At 39.1% G+C, this 13,635-nt stretch overlaps 2 protein-coding genes across 3 annotated transcripts in view; one reads left to right on the forward strand and one right to left on the reverse strand.

Moving 5' to 3' along the window:
• SLC25A12 (solute carrier family 25 member 12) overlaps positions 1 to 13,635 on the reverse strand; it is a 180,412-nt gene that overhangs the window by 109,528 nt on the left and 57,249 nt on the right. The window lies entirely within an intron of this gene.
• HAT1 (histone acetyltransferase 1) overlaps positions 9,079 to 13,635 on the forward strand; it is a 48,526-nt gene continuing 43,969 nt past the window's right edge. The window contains exons 1-2 of one of the 2 annotated variants that reach the window (XM_020288380.2): positions 9,079 to 9,150; positions 12,010 to 12,114. In XM_020288380.2, the coding sequence (XP_020143969.1) occupies positions 9,144 to 9,150; positions 12,010 to 12,114 (112 nt within the window). In that variant the 5' untranslated portion in view covers positions 9,079 to 9,143. The remainder of the gene's footprint in view (positions 9,151 to 12,009; positions 12,115 to 13,635) is intronic. The other variant, XM_012781939.3, reaches the window with a different exon arrangement.

Genomic DNA, 13,635 nt, shown 5'->3' on the forward strand with positions numbered 1-13,635 from the left:
TGCTTCTTCCCTAACTCTCTTCAAACCAGTGTGGGAATAGGTCATGGAGTCACATATCTACAGTCTTGCCTGTGTTATGCCTCACTATCACTGCTAGAAAAGAAGCCCCAGAAACAGTCATTCTTTGCTCACTCTCCTGTTACTCTGCTCTTCTATTGCCTTGAGTGGATGAGCTTGCGTGGATAATCTGGGGTGAGGATGGTGAATAGAATAGTGAGTCAGCAGGTATAATTCCTCTAATCATTCCTAACCCTTCAATAAAACATTATCTGTGAACAAGTTTTGTGTTGATGGCATGGAAGAAAATTAGGTCACAGTAATGGGAAGTATAACCTTCCTCAGTGAAGTGCCAACCCCTTCACCGAGATCCATGTGATGGTGGCAGCAGCATTATTTCATCCAAGACAGTAGGCTCCTGGTTCTACATGGGGAATAGCAGCTAAGTAAGTGTGACCCAAGATGTAACTGAGTGGTGATGAGGGGCATGGATCAGAGAAGCAACTGCTCAGTAGATGAAACAAATCCTTCTTTGCTTAAACATACTTGAGAACCTTGCAGGGAAAAGGGGGCATTTATTCTACCATATAGCATTCTGTATGCAGTGACTCATGTCTGTATTCCTACACTTTGGAAGGCTGAGGTGGGAGGATCACTTGAGGCCAGGAGTTTGAAACCAGTCTGGATAATAGTGAGACCCCATCTCTATACAAAAATAAAAAAAAATTAGCCAGGTGCAGTGCCACGTACCTGTAGTCCCAGCTACCTGGGAGGCTGAGGCAGAAGGATTACATGAACCCAGGAGTAGGAGGTTGCAGTGAACTATGATGATGCCACTGCCTGGGAGACAGAGCAAGATCCTGATTAAAAAAAGAAGAAAAAAAAAAAAAGAATTCTATATGGCTATGAATTCTAAGCCATCTCTGAGACATACTATGTGCCTTCCTATTATTGATATCTGAAATGGGAAATATGAAGGGAACATCATCATCTAAAACCATAAATAGCAATACATATACTGAGATGCTTAATTGTGGGGTGAATTTATGCAATAGATGCTTAGACAAAGAAAAAATCAATTCAAGGTGGATGGTACACAGAAGTTCTCATGGAAACAGTAATTCACTACTTCTTGAATTGAACATTTCTCTGTGCTCCTTCCAGAGTGTATTTTACTATTGTATCCTTCCTCCTTCACCCACACCCTCAGTCCTAACACTTATCTCAATGCCTGACATTAGCTGTGCCGGTACTAATTAAATGTTCACTGATCATTCCTAGCTGGTTACTCTACCATTAGCCATTAGACCCTTGTATTTCCTAAGCGAAGGCCATTACTGTTGCCCTTGTTGCTCAAGTCAGAAAACTGGGGATCAGACTCTTCCTTCCCCCTCATATCCAAATAGCCACCCTGTGTTTTTCATCCCCTTCAGTGCTTTCTAAATCTCTTCTCTTGATTATAATAGCCTTCATTATGGCTCCTAATTGCTTTCCCAGCCTCCAGTACTCTACTTTCTGCTCCTGTCACTACTCTCAAATCCATTCTCCACAGTGCTGTCAGGTGTTTGATCTCAAACAGAAACTGAATTTCATCACTTTCCCATCCTTTGCTGTTTCTCTACTGACTTCAATATAAAATCCAAACTCCTCTGTATGTTGAGAGATGGGAGCTTCCTGATTTGGCCCTTTCCTCTTACTTATATCTCACTACCCTTAGACTTACTCCTTTAGTCACAAGGATTTTGAGCATTTGTGCTATTTCCTTTGCTAGGAATCTCTTACCACACATCTATTCCAATGGCCTATCCTTTGAGATATAGCTTAAGAATCTCCTCCTCCATAAAACAATCCCTACCCTTCCTCCCTGTTCCCACACCTATGGTAGACCCACTCTGAGTACTCATTATACCCTGTGCATAGTATTTATTACTTTAATTAGAAGAAAAAGATACAACAAAATTTTCTGGAGCCCTAGCAATTAGCATATGGCCAGGCATATAGCAATGGTCAATAAAAATGTTTGACTTGTGGGGGGAGGAGGAGAAAGGGCATTTATTGAAACCTTAAAATTTGTACCCCCATAATATGCCAAAATAAAAAATAATAATAATAGAAAAAAAATATTTGATAAAAGAATAAATACAGGCTGGGTGTGGTGGCTCATGCCTATAATCCTAGCACTTTGGGAGGCCGAGGCGGGAGGATTGCTTGAGCTAAGGAGTTGGAGACCAGCCTGAGCAAGAGTGAGGCCCCTTCTCTACTAAAAATAGAAATTAGCCAAACAACTAAAAATAGAAAAAATTAGCTGGGCATGGTGGCGCATGCTTGTAGTCCCAGCTACTTGGGAGGTTGAGGCAGAAGGATTGCTTGAGCCCAGGAGTTTGAGATTGCTGATATCACTCTAGCCCAGGCAACAGAGTGAAGACTCTGTCTCAAAAAAAAAAAAGAATAAATATATACTTCTGGGATAGACCATCTTCATGAATCATCCCCACCCCTCGACATCACTATCCTTTTTAAGAACAAAGATTTCTAAAAAAAGGAAAAAAAAAGATAATTGGAGAAGGGACTGTAAAAATTGTTGTGTTTGAAGGGCATGGTGAGATAGGCCTGATTCTGAAGGACAGCTGTTAGGTCATCTAAAAACAGCCTGACATGATAAAGTCACCAAGGCCCAGGATCTGGTTATCAGTTCTATAGATCAGAAATCATCCTGTAAATGCTCAAAGATCGATTAAACTAACCAAATTCACAAGATACTGGTGAATAACCAATATTAGCTAATGTTTATTGAGTACTGCTATGTGTCAGATACTATTCTAAGCACTTTCGAAGCCGCTATGCTCAAACAGATTTGAAGTAGGGTTATTTTATGTTATTATCTCCATTTCAACAATAAGGAAACTGAAACTAGGAGATTAAGCAGCTTGCCCAAGGTTGTAAAACTAGTAAATGGTAATAAAGAAGTTGTTAAAAGATTGTAATAAAAATGTTGAACAATTTTTGTGGAGAGGTAGAATGAGTAGAAAATTGACCATGCTCCATTCCCTATGTCAGATCCCTATAGCTACAAGACTGGCCAGCAGGGGGGAAGTTTTAAAACTCCAAAACTTTAAAATCTCACAGAAAATAGAGCACTACACCAAGAAAGGGAGGAAAAAGATATAAATAAATAATCTGGGGGCCCAATAATTGACTTCTAGGAATGTCAGAGAAAACAGAGATTTAAAATGATGGAAAAGAAATTATAAAAGAAATAATGTAAGAGAATTTTTCATATCTAAAAGTTGAGTTTTCAGTTTCTAAATGCCCTCTGTGTACCCAAAACAATGAATAAAGAAAGGTTTCATACCAAGGTACATTTTGAAATAACAAAACATTGGAGATAAAAAGAGGATCTGTTGTAGTCAGAATGCACAGATACATGAACCAAGAGGAGGAGCTAAAAATGGACTCTTTCACTGTCTCACTAAATAATCCACTGAAGACATTTTTGCCTCTTTTCCCCACAATCTTGGACTCATGAATTTTTCTTTTTTTTTTTTTAATTTTGAGACAGAGCCTTGCTCTGCTTCATTGCTAGGCTAGAGAGCTGTGACATCAGTCCAGCTCACAGCAACCTCAAACTCCTGGGCTCAAGCGATCCTCCTGAGTAGCTGGGACTACCAGCATGTACAACCATGCCCGGGTAATTTTTTCTATTTTTAGTAGAGACAGGGTCTCAAACTCCTGACCTCAAGCGATCTTCCTGCCTTGGCCTCCCAGAGTACTAGAGTTACAGGCGTGAGCCACACCATGCCTGGACTGGGTTCATGGATTTTGAGGCCCTAGTGTCCAACGGAGAAATGCTTCCACCAAGAAAGAGTATATGGTTCAGATGAATTAGAAACTGAAACTGCCCCCTGGCCATTTTGGGCTCCTCCCGCTACAAAATTAAAGACTAAAAAGGGCCACTAAAGCCATGTGGTGATCAAATCATCAAGGGAAAACTGGGTTGTTGCCATCCGATGAGGCAAGGATGACTATGTCTGAATCCCAACTGAGGCAACTAAATGGAGATAGTCAACCTGACAAAGATAAGTCCATAGTGGATGCAGATCATTTGGGAATTAAGGTGGGGGGCAATGCACTAGATAAATAATTAGACTTAGTCAAGGTGCTTACAGGGATGAGGGCACATAAAATAAGAGGTGAAAAATAAAGTTATGATTATCAACTTCGGCCTTGTGGCCAGCCATAGAAGGAGGGTTCAATAGCAGCTACGTTTATATTATTGTCCATCCCTACTCCACCTACACTTCATATGAAGAGCATTGGTATTGGCTAATGCTTTTTACATTTCATCATCCTGTGATAATATGATAGTGGATAGGACTATTTGTGGCCATTGTGTTTGTGATACTGATTGCCATATAAGGGATGACACATGAATTTCTTATGGGTCAAGTGACATCAGGAAGATACTGGTGCTTGAATTGCCTTTGCAGTGTTCCACCCAAAAGAGAGTCCTACTGACTAAGGAAACCACAGTAGCAAGGAACGGGAGTTTCCTTGTCAGGGAATTGGTACAGTGCAGAGGAACTTTAGGCTCACTGAAATAATGAGCAATGGGTGCTATGTGAGAGGCAAAAGAACATTGATGGCCAATTGTCAGCTGGAGAAGCAGAGATGACCAAAACAGAGGGTATTAAGTAGCGAGGTTCATTTCTTCTCTATTCGTCCTTCTAGCCCCCAATACCAGAGGAGTTAGCCTTGAAAAAGAATGAGGAAGAAATATCCTAGACCCAGACGTCCCACTACCACCACCAAACTCAATCTTAATGGGCTTGGAGAGGGAGGATGAGTAAAAAATTTACCATGGTCCATTCCCCATTTTACGTCCCTATGGCTACATGTCTAGCCAGCAATTGGGGAAGTGTTGTTTTTTAATTTCAGCATATTTATGGGGGTACAAACGTTAAGGTTACATACATTGCTCTTGTCTCCCCTCCCCCCAATTGGGGAATTTTTAAAACTCCAAAGTTTTAAACTCCCTGGCTGGGAAGTTTAAAGTCTAGCCTGGCTAGATTGTAAATAATTTTAAAGACTAAAAAACTATGGGATCTGCTTGGGGAAAAGGATAGATTCTGTAGAGGGAACAGTAACTAGAGATACATAAAGCATAAGTTCAGATTCTTTAGTAACCTGGTTATATGAAAGTAAGACTAGTACATAGTTTATTATGCAATGTCAAGTGAATGAATCAGAACTTGGAAATGTATGTATGTGCAAGTGCAATTGTATGAGTAATCTGAATATGTTAAACAAAGCCTGGAGCAGATAATTGAATTTTCTCTAAATCACAATTTTGCATAGCATCAGCAATGATCATATATCTAATCAAATTTACTATTATACCTCTTTTAGCCATTTATTTAAGATGTAAATAAATTTATTTATCATGATTACTATTTACAAATCCATGTTGGATGATGGATACTTGGCTATCCTCTTTGGACCTATAAATTGCAGGGGGTTTTTACAGGGAGGGGAATTATTGTTTTTCAAAGATTAATACCATAGTCTTTCAAAGAAGCAGATAAACAGAGTGTGATCCCTCAGTTCCTCCCTTTTCCATTAAAAATTGAGTATTATGCTTGACTTTTCCCATTATCTGCAATCATTCCAGTTTGTAGGGAGTCCATACATATAATTGTTAATACATAGATATTTCAGAGAACATGCCTTTGAACCTTCCCATAAAGATTCCTTTGGCCCACCTGATGTGAAATCATCTACCCTAATTTAGTCTATCTCTAACTCCAATTTCTGTAGTATCTTTGGTAATATTTGTATGAGGACTCCAATTTTGATGTCTTCCTCTTACACTAGAGTATTTTAGAACACTGGGGCTGGGTGACAGTCTCCTGGAACTATTTGTGGTATACTGATCTCTAGGAATGCCCTAACCCCTTCTTAACCCAAAACTGGCACAAGATAAAAAGAAGCAAAAGTTTATGGTTATCATTTTTTAAAAATCTTAACACTATATGACCCTAGTGAAAAAAATATATAAACTAGACCACATAAAAATAGTGAGGTTCATCAAATAATGACCCTTTCAAATCATAGCTATTTTTCTTATCAGTCCCATGATTTAGATAAGCATCTGTCTACCTTGAATAAATGAATAAGGTGTTGTAATACACTAAACATAAAACAAAGTGATTTTCATTTGTGGTTAGATAAGGGCTCATATACAATTAAATCGCATAGTAGTAAATAAAATTTGTCATTTGGTATTTAAACATATTATCTATTTCATTTAATAAAAACCAAAGCAAAACCTAAGAAAATTAAATCATACTGATAATATTTCAGCAAATTGGACATTTGTCATCTCCCTGCTGCAGTTCTGTATTTTACTCAAAAGAACAATGTGAACTTCAAAATATGAGAATAAAAGAACTTGAAAGTCTACTTGCAAAGAAAAAAATAGCAAAAATCTTTACCAAATGAAAGAAACATACAATTTAGCTCAGCAGGACTTCTACATATCCAAGGACAATGTAGATGTGCAGCCACAATTTTTTGAAAAAGAAAATTTCTTCTTAGGAGTCTATCTTAACAAAGTTTACATAAAACAAAATATAATAATTAGTTGTTAATATTTTAAATGGTTTTAGGAACCTTTTGAGATGATTCTTATTACTTTTTTAAAATAGAAGTTTTCATTTCTCATTTGTACAAGTATTAATTTTTTTTTTCTTAGAGATTTTTTTTTTAGACAGGGTCTCTTTCTGCCGCGTAGGCTGGAGTGCAGTAGTGCAATTATAGCTCACTGCAACCTCGAACTCCTGAGCTGAAGCAATCCTCTTGCCTCAGCCTCCCAACTAGCTAAGACTATAGGCGTGCCATCAAGCCCAGCTATTAATATTTTTAAAAAATTGTTTCGTAGAGACAGGGTCTCACTATGTTGCCCTGGCTGGTCTTGAACTCCTGGCCTCAAGTGATCCTCCTGCCTTGGCCTCCCAAAGTGCTGGGATTACAGATGTGAGCCACTGGATTACTATGCCAGGCCCAAGTATTAATTCTTTTTTTTTTTTTTTTTTTTTTGAGACAGAGTCTCGCTTTGTTGCCCAGGCTAGAGTGAGTGCCGTGGCGTCAGCCTAGCTCACAGCAACCTCAAACTCCTGGGCTCGAGTGATCCTTCTGCCTCAGCCTCCCGGGTAGCTGGGACTACAGGCATGCGCCACCATGCCCGGCTAATTTTTTTTATATATATATATCAGTTGGCCAATTAATTTCTTTCTATTTGTAGTAGAGACGGGGTCTCGCTCTTGCTCAGGCTGGTTTTGAACTCCTGACCTTGAGCAATCCGCCCGCCTCGGCCTCCCAAGAGCTAGGATTACAGGCGTGAGCCACAGCGCCCGGCCTCAAGTATTAATTCTTAAATAAGAATGTTATATGTTTTTTAATTCAGATTTTTAGATACAATTCAATAAATAAGAGTATAACCTAGTATCTCAGTAAATAACTAATTCCATTCGTATAAAGACTGTCCTTAAGGGTCAGGCAGGAAGGAAAGGGGATGAAGAAACCTAATGGAATGGGCCTAAGAAGAAAGGACAGACATGGGCAAGCTTAACTATTAATGTATTCAATACAACAGTTAATCTGAATAAAAATCCTTAGTAAATGTTAGTTCAAAGAATTTGTTCTAACTTCTAGTGAGAACTCAGGTATGAAGATAATACAGTTCCAGCCTTGGAGGAGTTATCAATAAGGAGTAAATAAGCTTTGGAGAAGGGCTGGGCATGGTGACTCACACCTATAATCCTAGCACTCCGGGAGCCCAAGGTGGGAGGATCCCTTGAGGTCAGGAGTTCAAGACCAGCCTGAATAAGAGCCAGAGACTCTGTCTCTACTAAAAACAGCCATGTGTGATGGCATGTGCCTGTAGGCCCAGCTACTTGGGAGGCTGAGGCAGGAGGATCCCTTGAGCCCAGGAGTTTGAGGTTGCTGTTAGCTAGGCTGATGCCACCGCACTCTAGCCCCAGCAACAGAGTGAGACTCTGTCTCAAAAAAAAAAAAAAAATTATGACTGTAATTTCTTGTGTATCATTTGGTTTAAAGAAAAAAAAAATTGGGGCATTCTCTGTAGCTTTTCTGATCTTTATCTTCAAACAAATAAATACTGGACTGAGTATCTGGTTTCCTCATCTCTAAAATGGGAGAGCATGTTAGTTCTAGACTTCATCCCAAAGGTCCATTTTAGCTTTAGCATGCATCATTGTAAAACCTACTGACAAATACTTGTTGAGCAAGGGGTTCTAGTAAACAACATTGTGGGAACATTTGTGGATACTTAAATAGTGGTATATCCTCTGGGAGAAACAGTTTCAACAGCTACTAAATACTAACAAGGCCTATGACCAAAATCAGGTAGAATCTTGTGATGTAATTCAAGCTACTGGAACTTGAGACATGCATGACTAAATCAGGCCACCTGAGGTATCATTAGGTAACAAGATTTCGGTGCACTAAATAGTTGCCTAGTAACCTTAAGAGCGAAAGCAGAGTACCTAAATATCACACTATATACTGCTAAAAACATGAGAAAGGAAAAACAATGTTAAAATTTACGGCAAAAGTAGAAACAAATAAGGAAAATAAGTGAAAATTTCTCTCGCAACTTAAACTCATACCTAGGTAAAACTAGAGCTCTGGTTTGGATCATTGTCCAGGCCAAGGGGAGTTTTCAACCAGTCTCCAAAACCTTTCGGGGAGCAGGGGTATGGAAGACAGTACTAAGGTGTTTGTAGCATTCAAAACGACCCCACAGAAGAAACTCTCCTCCGGCCAGCGAGCACCTCAACACACAGTCCCATTTGCTGCGCCCCCCCCCCCCCCCCCCCCGACGTCAGGCCTGCAGAGTGGCTGACGGCACTGGCGGTGACTAGGCAACGGTCCGCGCGTTCTTCGCGGCTTTAGCCCCGCCTCTTGAGGCCCTTCCGCTACCGCGCGCCTCGACACTCCTCCCCTCATTGGCTAGCGTCACGCTGGGGGTGGGCGGGGGAAATGTGTCAGACAAAGCGGTCACTTCCGGCCCGGGAGCGCGCTGGTTGATTCGTCCTTCCTCAGCCGCGGGTGCTCGCAGCTCGGAAATGGCGGGTAAGTTCCCGGGAAAAGTTTACCAAGGGGAGGAGGCGGGCAGATCTGGGAAAGAACGCCGAGACGGTGGTGACAGTGCCCGTCTGGAACTTTCAGGCTTTAGCCTGGGTTCTAGAAGGCCTGCTTTGGACGGGAACTGCGGAACTCTCAGCCCAGCTGCCTGTCGGCCGCAGTCCGCGCCCCCGCCCCCAACTGCTCGGGGTTCTTCTGCCTTCTGCGAGCAAATCGGCCCAGGCGGAGGGCCGAAGAGGCCGGGGAAAAGCGTTATGATTTGGTCATGTAAAGTGCCACATGCCTTGGGGCCTGTTTGTTTTCCCGTTCCTTTTGCCCACTGCTGCCTCAGCTCTACGTCTGGTTCTGTTCCCGCCAGCTGATTGTAATGCTCAGATCCTCCTCTTCCAGGTCTCCGTCCACTTTCCACTACAGTCAACTTCTGAGCTAGAGCACGGCTGCTTTGCCCTGCTCTAGGGCTCTGAGTTGGATCTTGATCGAACTTCACAATCGTCTCCTTAATCTCACACACTTTAGGATTCCTAGGATCGTATTTAGATGCCCTTTGAGAAAGACGTTGTCCCTGCACTCCTTCATCTGAACTTCTCTTTTAAAGTAGCACTACTGTAATACAGTTCTCTTGTGTTCATTATACTTTGCTCTCTCCTTATTGAGTCCTTGCAGTTTACATTTAATAACTTATAATTGCTGTTACTTTGTATGTGTATTAAGGCTCTTGTGGTGTAAGTGTATTCCTTTTAATCATTGCACATCTTTTGAAGTGATAGGCTGTTTCTATTTCATCATCTTTTCTCACGGCCTTCATAGTACACTCACTACACATTAAACATTCAATTTCTATGGATATGTTGCGTAGACAAGCTCTTGCAGGAGCTTTGCAGACGTTTGAGGAAGGGCTCTTCTACCAGATAGAGAATATAGGATCTTGGGATACACTGCTACTACAAAAGAGTAGGGACGTGTACTGTATAGTGTGTACATATCTAAGAATTACATCTAAATTCAAATCTCAGCTCTAGCACTTAGTAGTTGGGTGCCCTTCAACTAAAACTTTTTCTAAGCCTGAGTTTTTTTTTTAATATGAAATGGGGTTGATAGAGTAACTACTTATAAAATTGTGGGGAATAACCTAATATATGATTTAACATGTTAAACTTTGTTGCTTAGGTATACATAAATTTCTCGAAGTGGGTTCCGTAATCTCAATTTTATAGATTAGGGTCAAAGAGGTAAAATAATGTGTTCTAGTTCACAAAGGTAGTATGTAATGGTGAATTTGAATCCGGGAATTATAACTTCAAGCTATTAATTTATACTACAGGTCTTTCACATTTTCTGTGTATGTGTGTTTTAACCACTTTTTGAAGTTTATAGCATCATCATTGTACTCCTTCTTTCCTTTCTATTCATGACTTTTTTTGCCCTGAATTTTTACTAATTTTTTTTTTTTTGAGACCAGATTTTTCTCTGTTGTCCTAGCTAGAGTGCAGTGGCATCATCATAGTTCACTGCTACCTCAAACTTCTGGGCTCAAGTGATCCTTTTTCCTCAGCCTCCTCAGTAGCTGGGACTACAGGTTCTTGTCATTATACCTGGCTAATTTTTCTATTTTTTGTAGAGATGGGTCTCATTCTTGCTCAGGCTGGTCTAGAACTCCTGACCTCAAGCAATCCTCATGCCTCAGCCTTCCAAAGTACTAGGATTACAGGTGTGAACCACTGTGCCTTGCCGAATTTTTACTGATTTTTATGTTCATTTTGTCAGATTTATTGTCATCTTTTCCTGAAAGTTTTCTTGATAATGATTTCTCCCGGTATTAATTATTTGTATATATATTGACAGGTAGCCACTTTGTAGTAAAACCATTTGGTCATTCCAATAGCCTACAATTTATGACTTTATGCACACTTAGTAAAAAAAATTTTTTTAGTAAAAAAAATTTTTTTTAATACAGTGGGAAGATTTTTTTTTCCTTACCCTGTCCCCATTCCTCCTTTCTTATCCCAGGGGTAACCATGTTTACCAAATATTTGTGTATCCTTCTTGAAGTAATACATGCAATCTCAGTTTTTTATCTGAAGCACTCTGTGTGTAATTTTTCCAATATTAAGAATAATATGCTATCATAATTATCAAAGGACATTCTCACTTTGCATCTCATAACTGATAATGAAACAGTGGCATTCTTTAGCATTATGTTTCTTTTTAGAAAGACTACTTGAGTATAAATCCTAGAAGGTAATCGGTATTAGTATTAAATGTTCAGAAATGTCAGTCTGTCATGTTAATTTTCAGGCTTATTTATTTTGCCTAGTTCATAAGCCTCTGTCTCAAAAGTGATTTCTTTTTCTCTTTTGTAATGAGGCATTCATATTCAGTACATTTATGTAGGAGGGTGTGGAGAATGACCTGTACATTTATAAACTATTAGCATGTTTTAAATCTTATCTTTATCCCACTTCTAATAAGAACCCTATTTGAGGCCCAGTATAGTGGTTTACGCCTGTAATCCTAGCACTCTGGAAGGCTGAGGTGGAAGGATCACTTGACCTCAGGAGTTCAAGATCAGCCTGAGCAAGAGCGAGACACTGTCTCTACTAAAAACAGAAAAAATTAGCCAGGTGTGGTGGCAGGCAGCTGTAGTCCAGCTACTTGGGAAGCTGAGGTAGCAGGACCCCTTGAGCCCAGGAGTTTGAGGTTGCTATGATCTAAGCATACCATAGCACTATAGCTTGGGCAGCAGAGTCTCTGTCTCCAAAAACAAAACAAACAAAAAAACCCCCCTATTTGTAGGTTTCACTATTTAAATCACTTGCAATTGAACCTTTTAAAAACCTTTTTTCTTAGGATTTGGTGCTATGGAGAAATTTTTGGTAGAATATAAGAGTGCAGTGGAGAAGAAACTGGCAGAATACAAATGTAACACCAATACAGCAATTGAACTAAAATTAGGTACGTATGTCATTTCTAAGTGATACTATGTATGTACTATGTGTGTGTATATAATCTTCCTCTTTGAATTTGAAGTAGAATTTTAGGTAAGAACAGTTGATTATGTAAATATAGTTTTCTGCATTTGTTGAACACATTCACATTTTATTCAGTCTTGATTTATGTCATGGGGTGAGTAGATGTTTGAGAGGTGGCAGAGTTTGATCCCTAGTTGGTCGAATCTGTGGATGTGGAACCTGCATATATGGGAGATGATGATCGTATTTCATTTTCTTACCTTATTGCACTGGCTAGGACCTCTATTATAATGTGAAATGGAAATGGTAAAGTAGATATTCTTGCCTTATTCCCGATTTAAGTAGAAAAATCTTGAGCTTTTCATTATGAAGTATGATGTTAGCTACAGGTTTTTCACATGTGTTCTTTATTAGGTTGAGGAAGTTTCCTCCTATCCCTAGTTTGGTAAGAGTTTTTGTCATGAATAAGTATTGATTTCTGACTAATGCTTTTTCTTTATTTAGATCATGTGTTTTTTTCTCCTTTAATTCTGGTAATACGGTAAATTACATTGGCGGGTTTTTAAGTATTAAATTAGTATTGCACGCCAGTGTGTTATCATTTTTCTGCCTTGCTGGATTTGGCTTAGTAATATTATAAGAATCTTTGTTCATGAGAGGTAGTAGTTTCTTTTCTTACGAGATTTTGCTACCCTTAGAAAATAAGCTAGTACTGTTTCTTCTTTATTTTTTGGAAGAGTTTATGTAAGATACAGAATTTGCCAGTGAAGCTTTATATGCCTTGAGTTTTCTTTGTTGGAAGGTTTTTAACTACAAATTTAATGAATAGATTTAATACTGTTCTGACTTTCTGTTTTTTCTCATCAAATTTGGTTGTTTTTGTTTTTTAAGGAATTTCTGTTTTATTTAACTTTCTTGGCAGAAGGTTGTTCATAATCCCTTATTACCATTTTAATGACTATAGAATCTATTATCCTTTCTTGGGGATATTGATCTTTTGTAATACTGGTAATTTGTGTTTTCTCTTTCTTATTTTTTCTTGGTAAGTTTGCTGACAAGTTTATCAATCTTTTTGATCTTTTCAGTAATTTTCTCTATTTCTGTTTCTTGCTCTCAATCTTTATAAATTCCTTTTATCTTCTTTTGGTTAATTTGTTCTTTTTAAAATCTCCCTTCTTAAAGTAGACATCTATATAATTGATTTAAACTTTCCTTTTCTAATTCTAGCATTGTTATAAATTTATCTCTGTACATACTTATTTAGTTACATCCCACTAGTTTTGTTATATTGTGTTTTTTTTTGTTTTTTTTTTTTTTTTGAGACAGAGTCTCACTTTGTTGCCCAGGCTAGAGTGAGTGCCATGGCGTCAGCCTAGTGCACAGCAACCTCAAACTCCTGGGCTCAAGCAATCCTCCTGCCTCAGCCTCCCGAGTAGCTGGGACTACAGGCATGCACTACCAGGCCCGGCTAATTTTTTCTATATATATTAGTTGGCCAATTGAT

Source organism: Microcebus murinus, chromosome 8 (assembly GCF_040939455.1).
Source record: "Microcebus murinus isolate Inina chromosome 8, M.murinus_Inina_mat1.0, whole genome shotgun sequence".
NCBI classification, from domain to species: Eukaryota; Metazoa; Chordata; class Mammalia; order Primates; family Cheirogaleidae; genus Microcebus; species Microcebus murinus.